Source organism: Schistocerca americana, chromosome 8, assembly GCF_021461395.2.
Source record: "Schistocerca americana isolate TAMUIC-IGC-003095 chromosome 8, iqSchAmer2.1, whole genome shotgun sequence".
In the NCBI taxonomy this organism is placed as follows: Eukaryota; Metazoa; Arthropoda; class Insecta; order Orthoptera; family Acrididae; genus Schistocerca; species Schistocerca americana.
Window position 1 is genome coordinate 258,185,649 of NC_060126.1, and position 18,552 is coordinate 258,204,200.

General features: G+C 40.7%; 1 protein-coding gene across 1 annotated transcript in view; it reads right to left on the reverse strand.

The window, feature by feature from the left end:
- Nucleotides 1-18,552, reverse strand: part of LOC124546011 (toll-like receptor 13) — a 177,644-nt gene that overhangs the window by 117,057 nt on the left and 42,035 nt on the right. Inside the window, exon 4 of the mRNA XM_047124982.1 lies at nucleotides 5,591-5,920. Within this exon, the coding sequence (XP_046980938.1) occupies nucleotides 5,591-5,920 (330 nt within the window). The remainder of the gene's footprint in view (nucleotides 1-5,590; nucleotides 5,921-18,552) is intronic.

The following is an 18,552-nucleotide window of genomic DNA, read 5'->3' on the forward strand; positions in this document are numbered from 1 at the left end:
AAAACACAAATTGTACATTTCAGAACCAAACAAACTGCTGAATGTACAGAGTGTCTACACTGAAATGATCTATTTATAATTTGCTCCTAACACAAAATTAAATGAAATAAATTTATTTCCTTCTCAAACTTAAGTGATACGTCAAGTTAAATTTCCGAGAAAAAAAAAAAGAAAAGAAAAAACATCAAATCAAAACATTTCAGCATAATCACTATTGTGACACAAAGAATGTCAAGTCTGCATTTGATTTCCATCCAGAGGTATGGTACCAATGTATTCCAAATCGGAGTATGGAGATCCCACGCTACAGTGGCAGACACCCTGTCCTTCATGTAGCCCCAGAGAAAAAAATAAAATGGTTTGAGAACATGAAGATCATTTTACAGGTCCATCATGTCCAATCCAACATATTGGATATGTTTCATTCAGAGTTTCCTAAACATCCAGTGACCAGTGAGGGTGAGCACCATCTTGTCAAAACCGAAGATCTGGTTGCAGGTGTTCTGCAACATTTATAGGTACATTGTTCCTGTGACTATCTCCTTGGCAAAGAGAAATGGCCCAGTTTTCTTGTTGCACATGAGGCCACACCAAACATTCACTTCTCACTTCTGGGCTACCTCACACCTTTTCCCTGATACTGTGTGAATTCTGTGACACCTACATGTAAATGTTGAGTGTGCTGGTGTAAGCTGACACCGGCACAGCAGGCAGCAAAGAGGTTGTGAGAAGATTGATAGTGGGTGCAAGCAACCTGCCTATCAGGAGAGAGGCCAAATAGACTGGCAACCAACACGCCACTAACACCCTCTGGACCACTAGTATTTAACTTGTCCCCATGGATTGGAGGGCCCAGTCACTCATCCAGTGAGTAAGTAGTTGCATCCCAGTGGAAGTCACAGTCACAGTTAGCTCAACCTCTAGCTCTGTCGTTACCTAGCAGCCAGAGTAGAGTGCACAGTGGGACTTCTACTTCAACAGCAGTGAGGCTAACATAGACTATTACAGAAGAGCTTGTACCACAACAACTAGCTTCAGTTAAGTAGCTTTCTTATTCTTATGAATTAAGAACCCAATTAATATATGTGTGCAGTTGTGTTGTAGAAATAGGATACTTCCCATGGTACAGCTCTACAGGGACAATGAGACAACACAAAATTTTCTTATTCACAAATCCAAAGAAATGAAATTTAGTCATCATAGAACATTATGTGTGACTAGACAGTAGGATTCTTGTCAATTCTGCTAAGCATTTCACATGCAAATCTGTATCATCGTTGTTTGTCATTAGGTTTTATGATCAGCAAAATCTGCACCTTGTATCAGTACAGATGCAACTGCTTTTTGAGGATCTTATAAGTAATTTCACATGGTATTTGAAGTTCGTGTGAAACCTGACATATTGATCTGTGTGGACTTCACTGGAAATCTTGGCAGACATTCTCAGCTTGTTCTTATGCCAATCCCTCTGCATGCTGCTTCAGAATGCTGCCAGTGTTCAGAAACTGCACTTTCCATATTTTTATCCAATTGGCATCTAGTTCTACTTTCTTGCAAACAGAACAAACTGTCTTTGCATCATAACAACTGATTGTAACTCTGTGTAGCAAACCACAGTTTGCAGCTTTGCCTGAACTGACACCATTTTCTCTTGAACAGACAATGAAACAAAACAAAAATGCAACAAACATTGGCAAAAATTAGGCAACAAATTTAGGTCCTTCTACACCCTATGAACAAGTTAGGCCTAAAACAAAAAAGAATTACTGGTTTTAAACTGCCTCAAAAAGTAGGGCATTTTGATGCAGAAACCCTGTATATCATAATTAATTATCATGGCAAAGGATTGAACACTACAGAACCTGTTAAATTTCTTGGAGTTACTATAAACAAAAACTTACCATGGACTGGTGACATGGATCATTTAGTGAAGTTATTAAACAGTTTTGTTTTTGCAGTGAGTATTATTAGATATGACATAATTTTAGGGGTGCTGGAAAAGCAAACTCCTCCGAGTGTTCTAGCTACAGAAAAAATCATTAGAACTGTAATGGGAACAAACAATAGGCAATCATACCAATCATTATACAAAAGCCTTGACTTATTGACATTTCCTTCTATATTTACATGGACACATGAAATACAGCTCTATTAACCTAAAAAAGTGAAACAAGATGTAGATTACACTATGGAAAGTCCAGGATGGAATAACAGCAACATTACAAAAAGGATACAATGCTGAGTTGCAGCCAGGCACAATACAAAGGCTGCTAAACATTTAAGCTTTCGGTCTTTGGAAATAGAAAACATACACACATTCACACAACCACAATTCAGACATACATGGCCACTGTCCCAGCTGCAGTAGTCTGACTGAACAGCTACTGTGTCTGATGTGAGCAGCAGTCTGGGATGGGTGGTGGTGGTGGTAAGGAGGTAGCATGTGGTGAGGTGGAGGAGGAATAGTAGGATAGTGATGGGAGGATGGTGTTGTCCTGTCTGTGAGAGAATGCAGGAATATGTTGGAGACAGGATAGGGCTGCTAAGTGCAGAGCCAGGAGTCATTTTTAGGGAGGGGAAAGGGGGACAGCTAGCAGAAAGGGAGAGGAGAGAAGTACAGGAGGTGAAAAGACTAGACTGTGTGCTGGCATGATAAAAGGCATGTGAACTGCTGGAGGGGGAGCAGGGAAGGGGATACATAGGTGAAGAGCAGTGACCAGAGAAGGTTGAAGCCTGGTCAGTTACAGGAACAAATGCTAGCTCATAGGGAGAATTACCAACTGTGAGGTTTAGAAAAGCTGGTGTTGCAAGAATGTGAAGCAGTCACTGAAGTGAAGCACATTGTGTTGGACAGCATGTTCAGCAGTTGTGTGGTCCAGTATCTCTTGGCCACAGACTGATGGTGGCCATTCATGTTGACAGATAACTTGTTAGTCAAAACTTCCTGGCAGATTAAAACTGTGTGCCAGACCGAGACTCGAACTTGGGACCTTTGACTTCTGCGGGCAAGTGCTCTACCATCTGAGCTACCCAGGCACAACTCATGCCCTGTCCTCATAGCTTCACTTCCGCCAGTACCTTGTCTCTGAGTCATGCTTGGGTAGCTCAGATGGTAGAGCACTTGCCCACAAGAGGCAAAGGTCCTGAATTTGAGTCTCGGTCCGGCACACAGTTTTAATCCACCAGGAAGTTTCATATCAGCACACACTCCGCTGCAGAGTGAAAATCTCATTCTGGAAATTTGTTAGTCATCATACCCATGTAGAAAGCATTACAGTGGTTGCAGATTAGCTTTCAGATCATGTGACAGGTCTTGCATCTAGTACTGTTGCAGAGATATGAGCCATGAGGCAAGAGTGTAGAGCAAGGGTGGAGTAGGGATGGACAATGATACTGTATATGTTTGGTGGGTGGTGGAGTTGCGCTAAGGTAAGGGTGGAGAGGAGAGTGGTTAAGACTTCCTTATTCCTAGGCAATGCAAGAGAAAATCAAAACCCTGGTGGAAAATATGATTTAGTAGTCCAGTCATCGATGGTACCGAGTTATGAGAGAAGTGCTTCTTTGTGACTGGATGGTGAGAATGTGGGACGTGGTATGTAACTGGAGCCACAAGCCAGGAGAAATCTGTTTCTGTAGAAGCTTTGGAGGGTAATTTCAGTCTTTCAAGGGCTCAATTAGACCCTTGGCATATTTGGGGAGTGACAACTTGTCACTAAAGATGATTGGTTCTTTGGTTGATTTTGGGGAGGGAGCCAAACAGTGAGGTCATTTGTCCCATTGGATTAGGAGAGGATGGGAAAGGAAGCTGGCTGTGCCCTTTCAAAGGAACCATTCCAGCATTTGCCTGAAGTGATTTAGGGAAATCATGGAAAACCTAAATCTGAATTGTCAGAGGTGAGTCTGAACCATTGTCCTCCTGAATGTGAATCGAATGTGCTAACTACTGTCCCACATCACTATGTCACTAAAGATGCAACATTCATCAATGAATAGACTGTATGGAAGGTACAAAAAAAATGGTTCAAATGGCTCTGAGCACTATGGGACTTAACATCTGTGGTCATCAGTCCCCTAGAACGTAGAACTACTTAAACCTAACTAACCTAAGGACGTCACACAACACCCAGTCATCATGAGGCAGAGAAAATCCCTGACCCTGCTGGGAATCGAACCCGGGAACCCGGGCGTGGGAAGCAAGTGGAAGGTACACTTTGTGATCAAAGGTATCTGGACACCCCCAGAAACATATATTTTTAGGTGCATTGTGCTGCCACCTACTGCCAGGTACTCCATATCAGCGACCTCAGTAGTCATTAGGCATCATGGGAGAGCAGAATGGGGCACTCCACGGAACGCATTCATTTCAAATGGGGTCAGGTGATTGGGTGTCACTTGTGTCATATGTCTGTACATGAGATTTCCACACTCCTAAACAACCCTAGGTCCACTGTTTCTGATGCGATAGTGAAGTGGAAACATGAAGGGACATGTACAGCACAGAAGGGTACAGATCAACCTCGTCTGTTGACTGATACAGATCGCCGACTGTCGAACAGGGTCATAATGTGTAATAGGCAGACATGTATCCAAGACCATTACACAGGAATTCCATCCAAACTGCATCAGGATCCATTGCATGTCCTATGACAGTTAGGTGGGAGGTGAGAGAACTTGGGTTTCATGGTCGAGCAGCTGCTCATAAGCCACACATCATGCCGGTAAATGCCAAACAATGACTTGCTTGGTGTAAGGAGCTTAAACGTTGGACGATTGAACAGTGGAGAAAAGTTGTGTGGAGTGACAAATCAAGGTATACAATGTGGTAATCTGATATAGCAGGGTGTGGGTATGGCAAATGTACATTCATATATACCTATTTAGGCCTACAATTGTAATCATTGGCTAGTCACCAGTGTTTCACTGTATTTATTGTGTATTACATGCCTTGTAGCAATAAAGGTTCTGTTCCATTCATCAGTTATTTAACATAACTGAATATGAAACAGCTTCTTGTTTTGTTTAACATAACTGAATGTGAAGCATCTTTTTCTTAACCAGTGGCTTGTAATCCCCACAATAGAGTTGCATGTACTTTGAATTCTAACAATAGTGAAATATTAATTTAGTTTCTAACATATGCTACACTTAATTAGAAGCTACCTTCACTCATTTCACATCACTGAGAAGTTCTCTTACATTGTGAGAGCTGCAGACCTAAAAAGGAAGATTAATCTTAAGGTCCTATTGGATGACGAGACTGTTAGGGAAGGAGTGCAAGGATAATGATGGGGAAGGAAATCTGCTGTGTTTTTTCAAGGAACCATCCTGGCATTAGCTTTAATCAATTCCAGGGAACGATGGAGAACATCACTCTACCTTACTGGATGGGGATTTGAATCCTGCTTCTTCCAAATATGAATTTAGTACCTTCTATTGAACACAATGAATCAATGACTTGACTTCTACTTGTGTGAGGTGTCACATGAACAAATGCAAATGAATGAATGTATGATTTTGTGCTATATTTGGAAAACTTCTAAGCAGCAATTGAAGACAAAAGTTGAATTAGTAAAATACTGGAAAAAATTACCAGTATCAGTGGTATCCCATGTTGTGATTCCATTGTTATCCAAATACAGAGCTTTCAGCTTATGAAGACCTTCAAATATCAGATCCATCCTTTTCATATGCCCAAAATGGCTGTCTGTTATATCCAGTGTTTCAATATCCTCTGAGCCCTTGAATGCACCTTCTTCAATTGTAGCTTCAAATAATTTAATATATACTGCTCTGACAGTTATGTTCTGGAATATATGGTCAGTTCTGGCATTCCAAATTTGCAAATACATTGCTTCCACTGGAGCATTTCTTACAGCTTCTCTTGATATTGTATTGCTGCAACACATCAGAACTGTGCCACCTGTAATTATATTAAGAATTTAATCATGCAAATTGAACAATACAAAAATGAGTGATTAAACTTAAAACTGCAGTTAAATATAAAAAGTGCTTTATTTAAGTAATGAAATAAAATTAATGAAAATCAGAACAGGGTGCCAAAATACATCAAAAAAGTTTTTCATCATAAAAGAAGAAGCATAAAATAAAATACAGCACACTTGGCAGAATGTGCCACTATATAGGCTGAATATATACAGTTGGTAATAACAATTACAGACCATCTGAGTGAACAAGAGATTTACAGTATTTTAGGTCACATTAGCCTGTCATAAGCAGAAAAGGTGATTGGTTGTGATTTAGTAGTAGTAGTGGTGGTATTAGTAGTAGTAGGTTTATTCATCTATGGATCACATTTAGGATAATAGACACACCGTGGTGTTACAGTTTAAGAACAAAAATCAAACAACAACAAAATCATAATTCATATACACTATGTAACTATCTCACTTATCTCACGAGGGGTAAGATAGATACTGCCTACAGGAAAATTAAAGAGACCTTCGGAGAAAAGAGAACCACTTGCATGAATATCAGGAACTGAGATGGAAACCCAGTTCTAAGCAAAGAAGGGAAAGCAGAAAGGTGGAAGGAGTATATAGAGGGTCTATACAGGGGTGATGTTCTTGAGGACAATATTATGGAAATGGAAGAGGATGTAGATGAAGATGAAATGGGAGATATGATACTGCGTGAAGAGTTTGACAGAGCACTGAAAGACCTAAGTCGAAACAAGGCCCCGGGAGTAGACAAAATTCCATTAGAACCACTGACAGCCTTGGGAGAGCCAGTCCTGACAAAACTCTACCATCTGGTGAGCAAGATGTATGAGACTGGCGAAATCCCGTCAGACTTCAAGAAGAAAATAATAATTACAATTGCAAAGAAAGTAGGTGTTGACAGATGTGAAAATTACCGAACTATCAGTTTAATAAGTCACAGCTGCAAAATACTAACGCGAATTGTTTACAGACGAATGGAAAAAGTGGTAGAAGCTGACCTCGGGGATGATCAGTTTGGATGCCGTAGAAATGTTGGAACACATGAGGCAATACTGACCCTACGACTTATCTTAGAAGAAATATTAAGGAAAGACAAACCTACATTTCCAGCATTTGTAGACTTCGAGAAAGATTTTGACAATGTTGACTGGAATACTCTGTTTCAAATTCTGAAGGTGGCAGGGCTAAAATACAAGGAGCGAAAGGCTATTTACAATTTGTACAGAAACCAGATGGCAGTTACAAAGAGTCGAGGGACATGAAAGGGAAGCAGTGGTTGGGAAGGGGGTGAGACAGGGTTGTAGCGTCTCCCCGTTGCTATTCGATCTGTATATCGAGCAAGCGGTAAAGGAAACAAAAGAAAAATTCGGAGTAGGTATTAAAATCCATGGAGAAGAAATAAAAATTTTGAGGTTCGCCGATGACATTGTAATTCTGTCAGAGACAGCAAAAGACATGGAAGAGCAGTTGAACAGAATGGACAGCATCTTGAAAGGAGGGTATAAGATGAACATCAACAAAAGCAAAACAAGGATAATGGAATGCAGTCAAATTAAGTCAGGTGATGCTAAGGAAATTAGATTAGGAAATGAGACACTTAAAGTAGTAAATGAGTTTTGCTATTTGGGGAGCAAAATAACTGATGAAGGTCAAAGTAGAGAGGATATAAAATGTAGACTGGCAATGGCAAGGAAAGCGTTTCTGAAGAAGAGAAATTTGTTAACATCGAGTATAGATTTAAGTGTCAGGAAGTCGTTTCTTAAAGTATTTGTATGGAGTGTAGCCATGTATGGAAGTGAAACGTTGATGATAAATAGTTTACACAAGAAGAGAATAGAAGCTTTCGAAATGTGGTGCTACAGAAGAATGCTGAAGATTAGGTGGGTAGATTACATAACTAATGAGGAGGTATTGATTAGAATTGGGGAGAAGAGGAGTTTGTGGCACAACTTGACCAGAAGAAGGGATCGGTTGGTAGAACATGTTCAGAGGCATCAAGGGATCACCAATTTAGTACTGGAGGGCAGCGTGGAGGGTAAAAATCATAGAGGGAGACCAAGAGATGAATACACTAAGCAGATTCAGAAGGATGTAGGCTGCAGTAGGTACTGGGAGATGAAGAAGCTTGCACAGGATAGAGTAGCATGGAGAGCTGCATCAAACCAGTCTCAGGACTGAAGACCACAACAACAATAACAACAACATGTGACTAAATGTCCAATAAAGACACTGAGGACTTGTAGTGGAAACCCAGATTTTCAAATTTAGCATAGAAACTCATGTGCAGAACTGTACTTTTTTCCTGCTATGAGCAAAATGCCACAACATAAGTTTGATGCAACTGACTATCTTATTACACATGTTACCAACCACCTATTGCCTGATGTCCCACACCCATTTCAGGTTTGTTTACCTGCCATTCAGTTGAGTTTGCGATCTCCCCAGAGAGGTTTGCACCTACTGTTGTGCTTGTGGTCTTTCTTCATACTTTGCTCACCTATAGAGGTTTGTACCCAGTCTTGTGCTTGCGATATTTGCTCATACTGTATAACTGTACAGTAGTAATCATTCACTACAGTACAGAATGCAAGCTGTATGTACATTTCATTTTCAATGTGTTGCTGCTGACCTTGATGAACTACAAGTTTGTGCAACATGCAGATATGATGTGCTTATATGATGAAGTTCAGTGCAATTGGGGGGGGGGGGGGGGGTACTTGTAAGTTGTATGCAATGCATTTTCCACATTTCCAGATATGTATGCACTCCCTCTTTAGTACAGTGTACCAATCGGCCCCAGAGATGAGTATATTCACCATCAGCAGAGTTGACTGTGGTGCTCCAAGGCAGCAACATACACCCAAGGCTGAAGATGCCTTACTCCATGTAGTGGAGGAGGATGTGATAATTAGGACCAGAAACATGGTAGGTAGACTGAGTGTGAATCACCTAACTGTGTGGCATATTCTGCATGAGCAGCAGCTGCCTCTGTGCCACTGCCATAAGGTACAGCAGTGCAGCCACAGGAGTTTGCATCAAAAGCCCCATTCTGCAGGTGGTTCTTGCACTGTTTTATGTATGGGCCCAACTTCCCATGGCAGATTCTTTTCACATTTGAAGCCAAGTTCTCCAGGGAAGATGTTCTCGGTTCCCACAACAGTCATGTTTGGGCTCATGGAAACCTGCACACTGCACACTACCATGGGTTTCAGGAATGATATGTTCTGAATATTTGGGCAGAGTTCCTGAATGGACATGTGATTGGTCCATATCTTCCACCACATCTCGTCACTGCATACTTGCCTTGACAGCATACTGCATGGGCACTTGGAAAGTGTGCCACTGCATGTGGTTTCGACATGATGGCACACTACCACTTTTTCCATGTGTGGTCTGAGATCATCTGGACCAACAGTTTGAGCAAGTAACGCATGTGTTTGGCCTGTACATTCTCCCAACTTGAACCTGGTAGATTACTACCTGTGGGGTCACTTGAAATATTTGATTTATAAGACCTCTATGGGACTTATGGAAGGCCTACTGGCACAGTTTATTTGTGTGGTGGATGCTGGAGGATCTGAGAACAGTGTTGTGTATACCAGAATACAATAGAGAGCTATCAGATCTGTGTTAGTGTCAGTGGTTGACACACTGAGGCCTACCTATAAGTGGAGCCAGGTGACAAGCAACAAGAGTCGTGGAAGCAACATGTGGTCCACACTATAAGGTCTGAAAGCTTGCAAAGGGAATTTAGTAACACCCCTTATACTGGGATTTTCATACCTTTCGATCTATTTTGACAAGATTTGGGCAGATACTTCATTATGATCTTATAGCAGAAACAACCCCAGCATTACCAAACACTGTGCACACATCATCTACTACACAGACATTATGTCATTACGAACTTTCAGCTGAAATCAGGACCATGGCAATGATGTTGTTTCCATTTTGTCTACTGCAGATTCCTTTCCTTTTGAAGGAATGTTCATCTTGAACTGTTCCCAGAAGACTTTTACACAATTTTGCATGCAGTGAAATGTTTAATTTGATTTGCTGCTGCCCATATAGCCTGCAAGCCACTGTTTATTGCATACCAAGGAATACTTCAAACCAGTATTAGATTTTCCTTGTGCTGTTCTGTTCATATATGGTGTGATGGAGAAACAGAAGTGTGCTTTTATTTTACATTCATGTTTGCTGTGTAAGGTATATGAAGAAGGTAGCAGAAATTTTGCACAGTTCTCTAGCATTATCCAGCAGCATTTTAGGAGAACATTGTCCCCTTTCTTCCACAGATTCCCTTTTAAGTGACCTGAACATGTCTTCTGCATACACTGTGTGATCAAAAGTATCCAGACACCTGGCTGAAAATGACTTACAAGTTTGTGGCACCCTCCATCGGTAATGCTGAAATTCAATATTGTGTTGGACCACTTGTAGCCTTGATGACAGCTTCCATTCCCACAGGCATACGTTCAATTAAGTGCTGGAAGGTTTCTTGGGGAATGGCAGTCCATTCTTCATAGAGTGCTGCACTGAGGAGAGGTATTGACGTTTTCCAGTGAGGCCTGGCATGAAGTCAGTGTTCCAAAACATCCCAAAGGTGTTCTATAGGATTCAGGTCAGGACTCTGTGCAAGCCAGTCCATTACAGGGATGTTACTGTCATGTAACCACTCCGTCACAGGCCGTGCCTTATGAACATGTGCTTGATCGTGCTGAAAGATGCAGTCGCCATCTCCAAATTGCTCCTTAACAGTGGGGTGCAAGAAGGTGCTTAAAACATAAATGTACGCCAGTGCTGTGATAGTGCCAAGGAAAACAACAAGGAGTGCAAGCCCCCTCCATGAGAAACATGGCAACACCATACCCCACCACCTCTGAATTTTACTGTTGGCATACACACACGGGCAGATGACGTTCACTGGGTATTTGCCATACCCACACCCTGCCATTGGATTGCCACATTGTGTGCCATGATTTGTCACTCCACACAATGTTTCTCCACTGTTCCATCATCCATTGTTTAAGCTCCTTACACCAAGCAAGGCATCATTTGGCATTTACCGGAGTGATGTGTGGCTTATGAGCAACCGCTCGACCATGAATTCCAAGTTCACTCATCTCCCACCTGACTGTCATAGTACTTGCAGCGGATCCTGATGCAATTTGGAATTCCTGTGTGATGGTCTGGATAGACACCTGCCTATTACACATTACAACTCTCTTCAACTATTGGTGATCTACGTCAGTCAACAGGCAAGGTCGGCCTGTATGCTTTTGTGCTGTATCTATCCCTTCACATTTCCACTTCACTATCACATGAGAAACAGTGTACCTAGGGATGTTTAGGAGTGTGGAAAACTCCCATACAGATGTATGACACAAGTGACACCCAAATACCTGACCACATTAGAAGTATGTGATTTCTGCAGAGCACCCCATTCTGCTCTCACGATGTCTAATGACTACTGAGGTAGCTGATATGGAGTACTTGGCAGTAGGTGGCAGCACAATGCAGCTGATAGGAAAAAAGTATGTTTTTGGGGGTGTTTGGATACTTTTGATCACATAGTGTATAAGCTATACAAACTTGTTATGATCCTATAAGTTTGTCTCAAATTTCTTCAAAATCTTGTCACATATCGACCATATATTGGCATATTAGTGTGAGCCTGAGCAGTATATAGCAACAACATTGACAGCAGATGAGTGTGGGATAATGTCATCTAATAATTCAACAAGATGAATACAATTTTGCAAGGCATATTAGCTTGCTGAAACAGCAAACTCAGAGGTACTGCACAGATTAGCACAGCAAGCAGTGAGACACATTTCCACTCTGACAGTAGCAGTCATGTTTTAGGATACGCGAGTGGTAGTGACACATATGCACAAGTGTGCTGCTGCAAACTGTAAGTACTGGATATTTTTGTAATAAAATGATTCTTAGTCTCTCAGCTCTAAGCAGGCAATGGGGCTGTGCCAGACAAGGACGCCACATGGACCTGCCAGCAGAAGCCAAGGAAGGGCAATAGCTCTACACACTAAGACCCCCCTCCCCTTTAGTGCTATGATGCAGCTTTCTATTCTACATCACCACCAGTGGGACAGCCAGTTCCTGTCCAGGTGGCAGCTGGTCGCATCTCATGCACTCCACTCATTGTTTCCCATGGTACATTTTGTTAACCAGTAGTCAGCTCATGGAATAATAGAAGAGAGTAGCAGTCCATGGGGTGCAGGAATCATGGTTATACCAAAACAGTCTATGGATAGTCTGCCAGTGCAAGTTCTGCTGTGATTATTGTCACCTGAACAGTGAGATCATAACCATTACTGAGACCATTGATTACTTGGGACAGTGTTGATACTTTCTGACAGTGAATTTGAATTCTGAAGACCAACAGAAGACAGCATTTTCAGTACTGTTGAGGCACTTTCAGTTCAAGTTAATGTCATTTGGATTGAAAAAATGTGCCTGCGGCATTTCGGAGTTTACAGACAGAGTGTTTAGAGGTTTGAAACTGAGCCAATATCTAGTTTACTTAGACGATATCACTGTATTCTCAACAGACATCAAGCAGCATGTATGAAGGAAATGTTTCAGAAGTTGAGTACTGTTTGTCTGACACTGAGTGCAGAGAAGTGTCATTTTGCATTGGAAGAGGTATGGTTTTAAACCATGTAATTAGTAAAGAAAGAGTGAGGACAGACCCAAGACTAGTGCAATCTGTATGAGAGTTCACAGTCCCTAAATCAACTGAGGAACTGCAATCTTTTTTGGGATTCTCAAGTTACTACAGAAAACTGTTGAAAGATTTTGCTGACATACCACAACCACATAGACAGTGGCTAAGGAAAGGTGTGGCATTCATATGCACAGAAGTATGTCAGTGTACATTTGAAGAATTAAAAAGAGTTTTGACATCCAGGCCTGTTGTAGTATTTCCAGACTTTGTAAAGGAGTTTATCTTCTCATGTGACACATCTTCTCGTGCCCTGGGGTATGTTTTAGACCAAGAGATTAATAATGAAGAGCATTATGTAGTCTATACAACAAGACAGCTGAATGCAGGAGATGTTGAGCCTCATGTATGATGCCACATATTTTAGATGTTATCTTCATGGAAAAAATTTCGGGTAGTCACTGACCACATTGCTCTGAAGTGGTATTGAGACTGAAGGACACACCTATCAGGCTGACAAAATGGGACCTAACACTTAGTAAGTTTGACTATGAAGTAGTACATCAGCCGGGGAAGATGCACTTGGTTAAGCAGGGAAGTAGCAGTGTTGAAAATTCCAGGCCATAGCCTTGTGGATTGGTAGGCAGCAAAGAGCACTGACAGTGACTGTAAACAGTAAAGGACACAATTGCAGTTTAGCAGTTTAGCAGATGTAATGGACTGTTCTGCCACAAAACAAAGCTAGGGCTATGGATAGTGGCACCAGTGAAGTTTAAGGAAGGGACTCCAAAGGAAGCACATGATTACAAGTTATCTGGTCATCGAGGGTGCAGAGCAACAAACCTGGGAGTGGCTGAGAGATACTGATGGAGTGGAAAGAAAGCAGATGCAGATCAATATGTGAGAAATTCTGTACCGTGTGCCCATTGAGCTGAGTTGAATCGTAAACAAGTACCATTGCACAGAATACCAAAAGCATCAAAACCATTTGAAACACAAATGGGACTGATGTATTAGGACCATTCAGCAGGAAACCGATCCTTACTAACATTAATAGTTCTTTTTTATAAGTATGTGGAGATGCCTACTACACTGAACTAGCAGGTAGTGACAGTCACACAAGCAATGGTTAACAACTGGATGTTGACATTTGGAGTACCAGACATGATAATAGACTGGCTTGCAAATTTCATGTCTGACATACTGAAGAAGCTGTGTTGGTTATTGTACATGAAGAAGATAAGAAGAAGTCCTCTTCATCCACAGGCCAGTAGTAGAACTGAATAGGTACATAGAATAACAAGGAAAATGTTAAATTACTATGTGAATGCACATCATATTGACTGGAATATAAAAGGGTTGACTGAAAAGTAATACCTCCACCTTCATAACTCTTCAACAGTGGCAGCATTGGTATGTGGCAGGTACTGGCTTTTTCTGTAGCCTCTTCTCTATAGCTCCAGTTGGCACAAAGCCTTAGCATTGAACGGTTGTGTAGTTAGAGTGTAAAGTATGGAAACCTGCGCAGACAGTCTGTAATGCGATTTAAGCAACGCGCAGTCATTGAATTCTTGACAGCAGGAGGTGTCATCCCAAAGGAGATTCATCAGAGAATGAAAGTAGTTTATGGTGATTGTGTTGATGTGAGTACTGTGCGTTGTTGGGCAAGTAAGTTTAAAGATGTTGAGATGGGAACATCTGACCTGCATGACAAACAAAGAGTTGGATGTCCTGTGACAGCAACCACCAAGTTTCACAAGCAAAATGTTGACAGATTGATTCAGGATGATTGTCATATCACTCAGAGAGAGACTGCAAGCACAATTGGCATTTCACAAGAAGGTGTGGGTTTCATGATTGCTTTGCTTGGCTATCGGAAGATCTGTGCCTGATGGGTATCCCGGATACTGACTCCTGAAATGAAAGCGCACAGGCTTGAAATTTGCCAGGAACTCCTCTCACATTATGAGAATGAAGGTGACGCCTTTCTCCATTCAATTGTGACAGGAGATGAAAAGTGGGTACACCACTATGACCCAGAGACAAAATGTTGGCCTATGGAATATCTGGACAAACACTTGCCCCCAAAAAAGAAATTCAAGACGCAGCCCTCACCTGGAAAAATTGAGGCCACAGTATTCTGGGATGTAGATGGTGCTATCCATGATGATTTCCTTGAATGTGAAACAATGATAAATTCAGAGCATTACATCACAACACTGCAAACTCTGAAACAATGGCTAACAAGGGTCTGAAAGGAAAAGGGAAATGTTTTCCTGCAGCATGACAATGCCAAACCACACACTTCATGTGTCACCACAGCAAAACTTCAGAGACTGAATCTCACCTCCATACAGTCCAGATTTAACACCATCTGACTTCCATCTGTTCCCGATAATGAAAGACGATCTGTGGGAATGTCACTATGTTTCTGATGAAGACGTTGAGTGAACTGTGAGATTGTGGTTGCAGAAACAGAGTGTCGACTTATTCCATGACAGCTTCAGAAAACTTGTTCATCGTTGGCAGAAATGTATCCAATTGGCTGGTGATTATGTGGAACAGTGAATATTGCTAATTAAAGACCACATTCTAAGGATTATTTCTGCATTTGATTTATTACAATATTCCCATCCAAACCCAATTACTGAAGTTGGTGGCATTACTTTTCATTCAACCCTTGTATATCTACACCATATTGACTGGAATATATATCTAAAGTATTTTGTGTCAGCCTATAATTGAAAAGTATACTCAAATAATGGGTTGTCCCCTTGTGAGGTGGTGTATCATCATACAATGTTATCAGCATTTGATATGATAAAGACAAAGAAACATAAAGCTGGAGAGTTGGTATGCGAGTTGTGATGTTACCTGAGGGCAAGTGCACAACCTGTCAGATCACTCATCTTCACAGGAATTTTGTTGTTCCCATTACTTTGAGTCCTATACTAACTCAATAAATAATGCACCAGCTTATAAACACTCAATTAATTATTTAAAGCACATATGACTATGAAAACATCAATTAACCTGAGAATGGTACATTTGGACAATGGTGTATGCTGATACAAGTTCAGTTTTATTTCAGTCAAAACACATTTCCTCAGATGTTGGCTGTGCAGAGGCTAATGTTCGCAACTAATAAATGATTAAGTAAAAGCAGTGCTACAATTTCTTCACTTGCAGTGTTTTGCTTTTGCAAAGGTACACTAATATCAATTAATTCCTCATAGTTATCAGGTTCACATAGTCTAATATAAAGGTCAGCAACATTTGTTCGAGCTAACTCAATAAATGAACATGTCTTCACAATTCCAACTGGTGCATCAAGAATGAGTAAGTCCAAACTGCTGACCATGTTATCACATGATAATACCAGCTGCTCATAGGTCACACATTTCTTATCCTCATGATGAACACAAACAAAAGCCTGTGAATCTGCACTGTTTTCTCCCTCCACAACTTGATCATATTGCTACTACATGAGTTAGATCAGCATTTAACTCCTAGAACACCAATTGAAATTAATTACAATTTTTAAACATATTTTAGGTTAAACACATACAATAGATCTCCACACTAGTTTTACATTTCATTATTATACAGTTTAACAGAATAATTCTACACCCAGCCAAAGCTGTATTTTATATACTGCCTTTCACACTATGAATTGAAACTGCAGGAAACTAGTCAAATTTACAGGGTATTTCCTTATGATTGTAGGTTACTGGTGTAGTCAAATGATGATTGCACAACATTATTTTACTTCAGTGTCTTACTAATACGTGTAAACAATAAGAATAACAATGCAGAGGCTAATCTTTGAGTGTAATTTTGGCAGACTCTTTGCCTTGACACAACTTTGATATTATGATATTTTTTTGTTTGATGAAAGATATTTAGTCACAAGAATTTTACTGTAAACAACACACCTAAACATTAGTAACATAGATAATATCTGTATTACATTGTTGGTGGTGACTTTATTGGACTTTATATGTTAGCATTTCATATGACGCTTAGCTATTTGGTGTACCTAAAGATGCAAGATTTCCTGGATGCAGCTGCGCACCCAGCCGTGGCTCAGTCATAGCTACCAGCTCAATCATAGTCACCAACTATGTCACTCAGCCCTTTGTATCTCATGATTAATTTATGCATATAAACCCACAGCCTGTAGTGTTACATACCCTCACTCTGAATCATATTGGCCTGCTACATGTGATTAAGTGTAGCACCAATTGAATATTTGTCATTCTTAAATATGCCTAATTTCTACTTGTGCCAAAACATGCGTATGGGAATTATTGTGGTAAAATAAAAAACACTGCACAGATTACATATATGCATAAACATAAATGACACTCAAATGAACTATCTCTAAATCAAATCATTCAGTTATGTCTATTATAATTACTAGTTCATGATATGAATATAATAGAGGGAAACATTCCATGTGGGAAAAATATATCTAAAAACAAAGATGATGTGACTTACCAAAAGAAAGCGCTGGCAGGTTGATAGACACACAAACAAACACAAACATACACACAAAATTCAAGCTTTCGCAACCAACGGTTGCTTCGTCAGGAAAGAGGAAAGGAGAGGGAAAGACGAAAGGATGTGGGTTTTAAGGGAGAGGGTAAGGAGTCATTCCAATCCCGGGAGCGGAAAGACTCACCTTCGGGGGAAAAAAGGACAGGTATACACTCGCACACACACACATATCCATCCACACACATACAGGCACAAGCAGACATATTCCCTCAGCATCACCCGACTTAATTCGACTACATTCCATTAGCCTCGTTTTGCTTTTGTTGATGTTCATCTTATATCCTCCTTTCAAAACACTGTCCATTCTGTTCAACTGTTCTTCCAAGTCCTTTGCTGTCTCTGATAGAATTACAATGTCATCGGCGAACCTCAAAATTTTTATTTCTTCTCCATGGATTTTAATACCTACTCCAAATTTTTCTTTTGTTTCCTTTACTGCTTGCTCAATATACAGATTGAATAACATCGGGGATAGGCTACAACCCTGTCTCACTCCATTTCTAACCACTGCTTCCCTTTCATGCCCCTCGACTCTTATAACTGCCATCTGGTTTCTGTACAAATTGTTAATAGCCTTTCGCTCCCTGTATTTTACCCCTGCCACCTTTAGAATTTGAAAGAGAATATTCCAGTCAACATTGTCAAAAGCTTTCTCTAAGTCTACAAATGCTAGAAATGTAGGTTTGTCTTTCCTTAATCTTTCTTCTAAGATAAGTCGTAAGGTCAGTATTGCCTCACATGTTCCAACATTTCTATGGAATCCAAACTGATCTTCCCCGAGGTCAGCTTCTACCAGTTTTTCCATTCGTCTGTAAACAATTCACGTTAGTATTTTGCAGCTGTGACTTATTAAACTGATAGTTCGGTACTTTTCACATCTGTCAACACCTGCTTTCTTTGGGATTGGAATTATTATTTTCTTCTTGAAGTCTGAGAGTATTTCGCCAGTCTCATACATCTTGCTCACCAGATGGTAGAGTTTTGTCAGGACTGGCTCTCCCAAGGCCGTCAGTAGTTCCAATGGAATGTTGCCTATTCCCGTGGCCTTTTTTTGACTCAGGTCTTTCAGTGCTCTGTCAAACTCTTCACGCGGTATCATATCTCCCATTTCATCTTCATCTACATTCTCTTCCATTTCCATGATATTGTCCTCAAGTACATCACCCTTGTATAGACCCTTTATGTACCGTATTAACTCGAATCTAATCCACACTTTTTTCCGGTTTTTGTAATATAAAAAACCGCCTGCGGCTTAGAATCGAGTGCAAAGCAAGCCGAAGTTCTGAAAAATGTTGGTAGGTGCCGCCACAACTAACTTCTGCTGTCGAATATATGTAGCGCTAC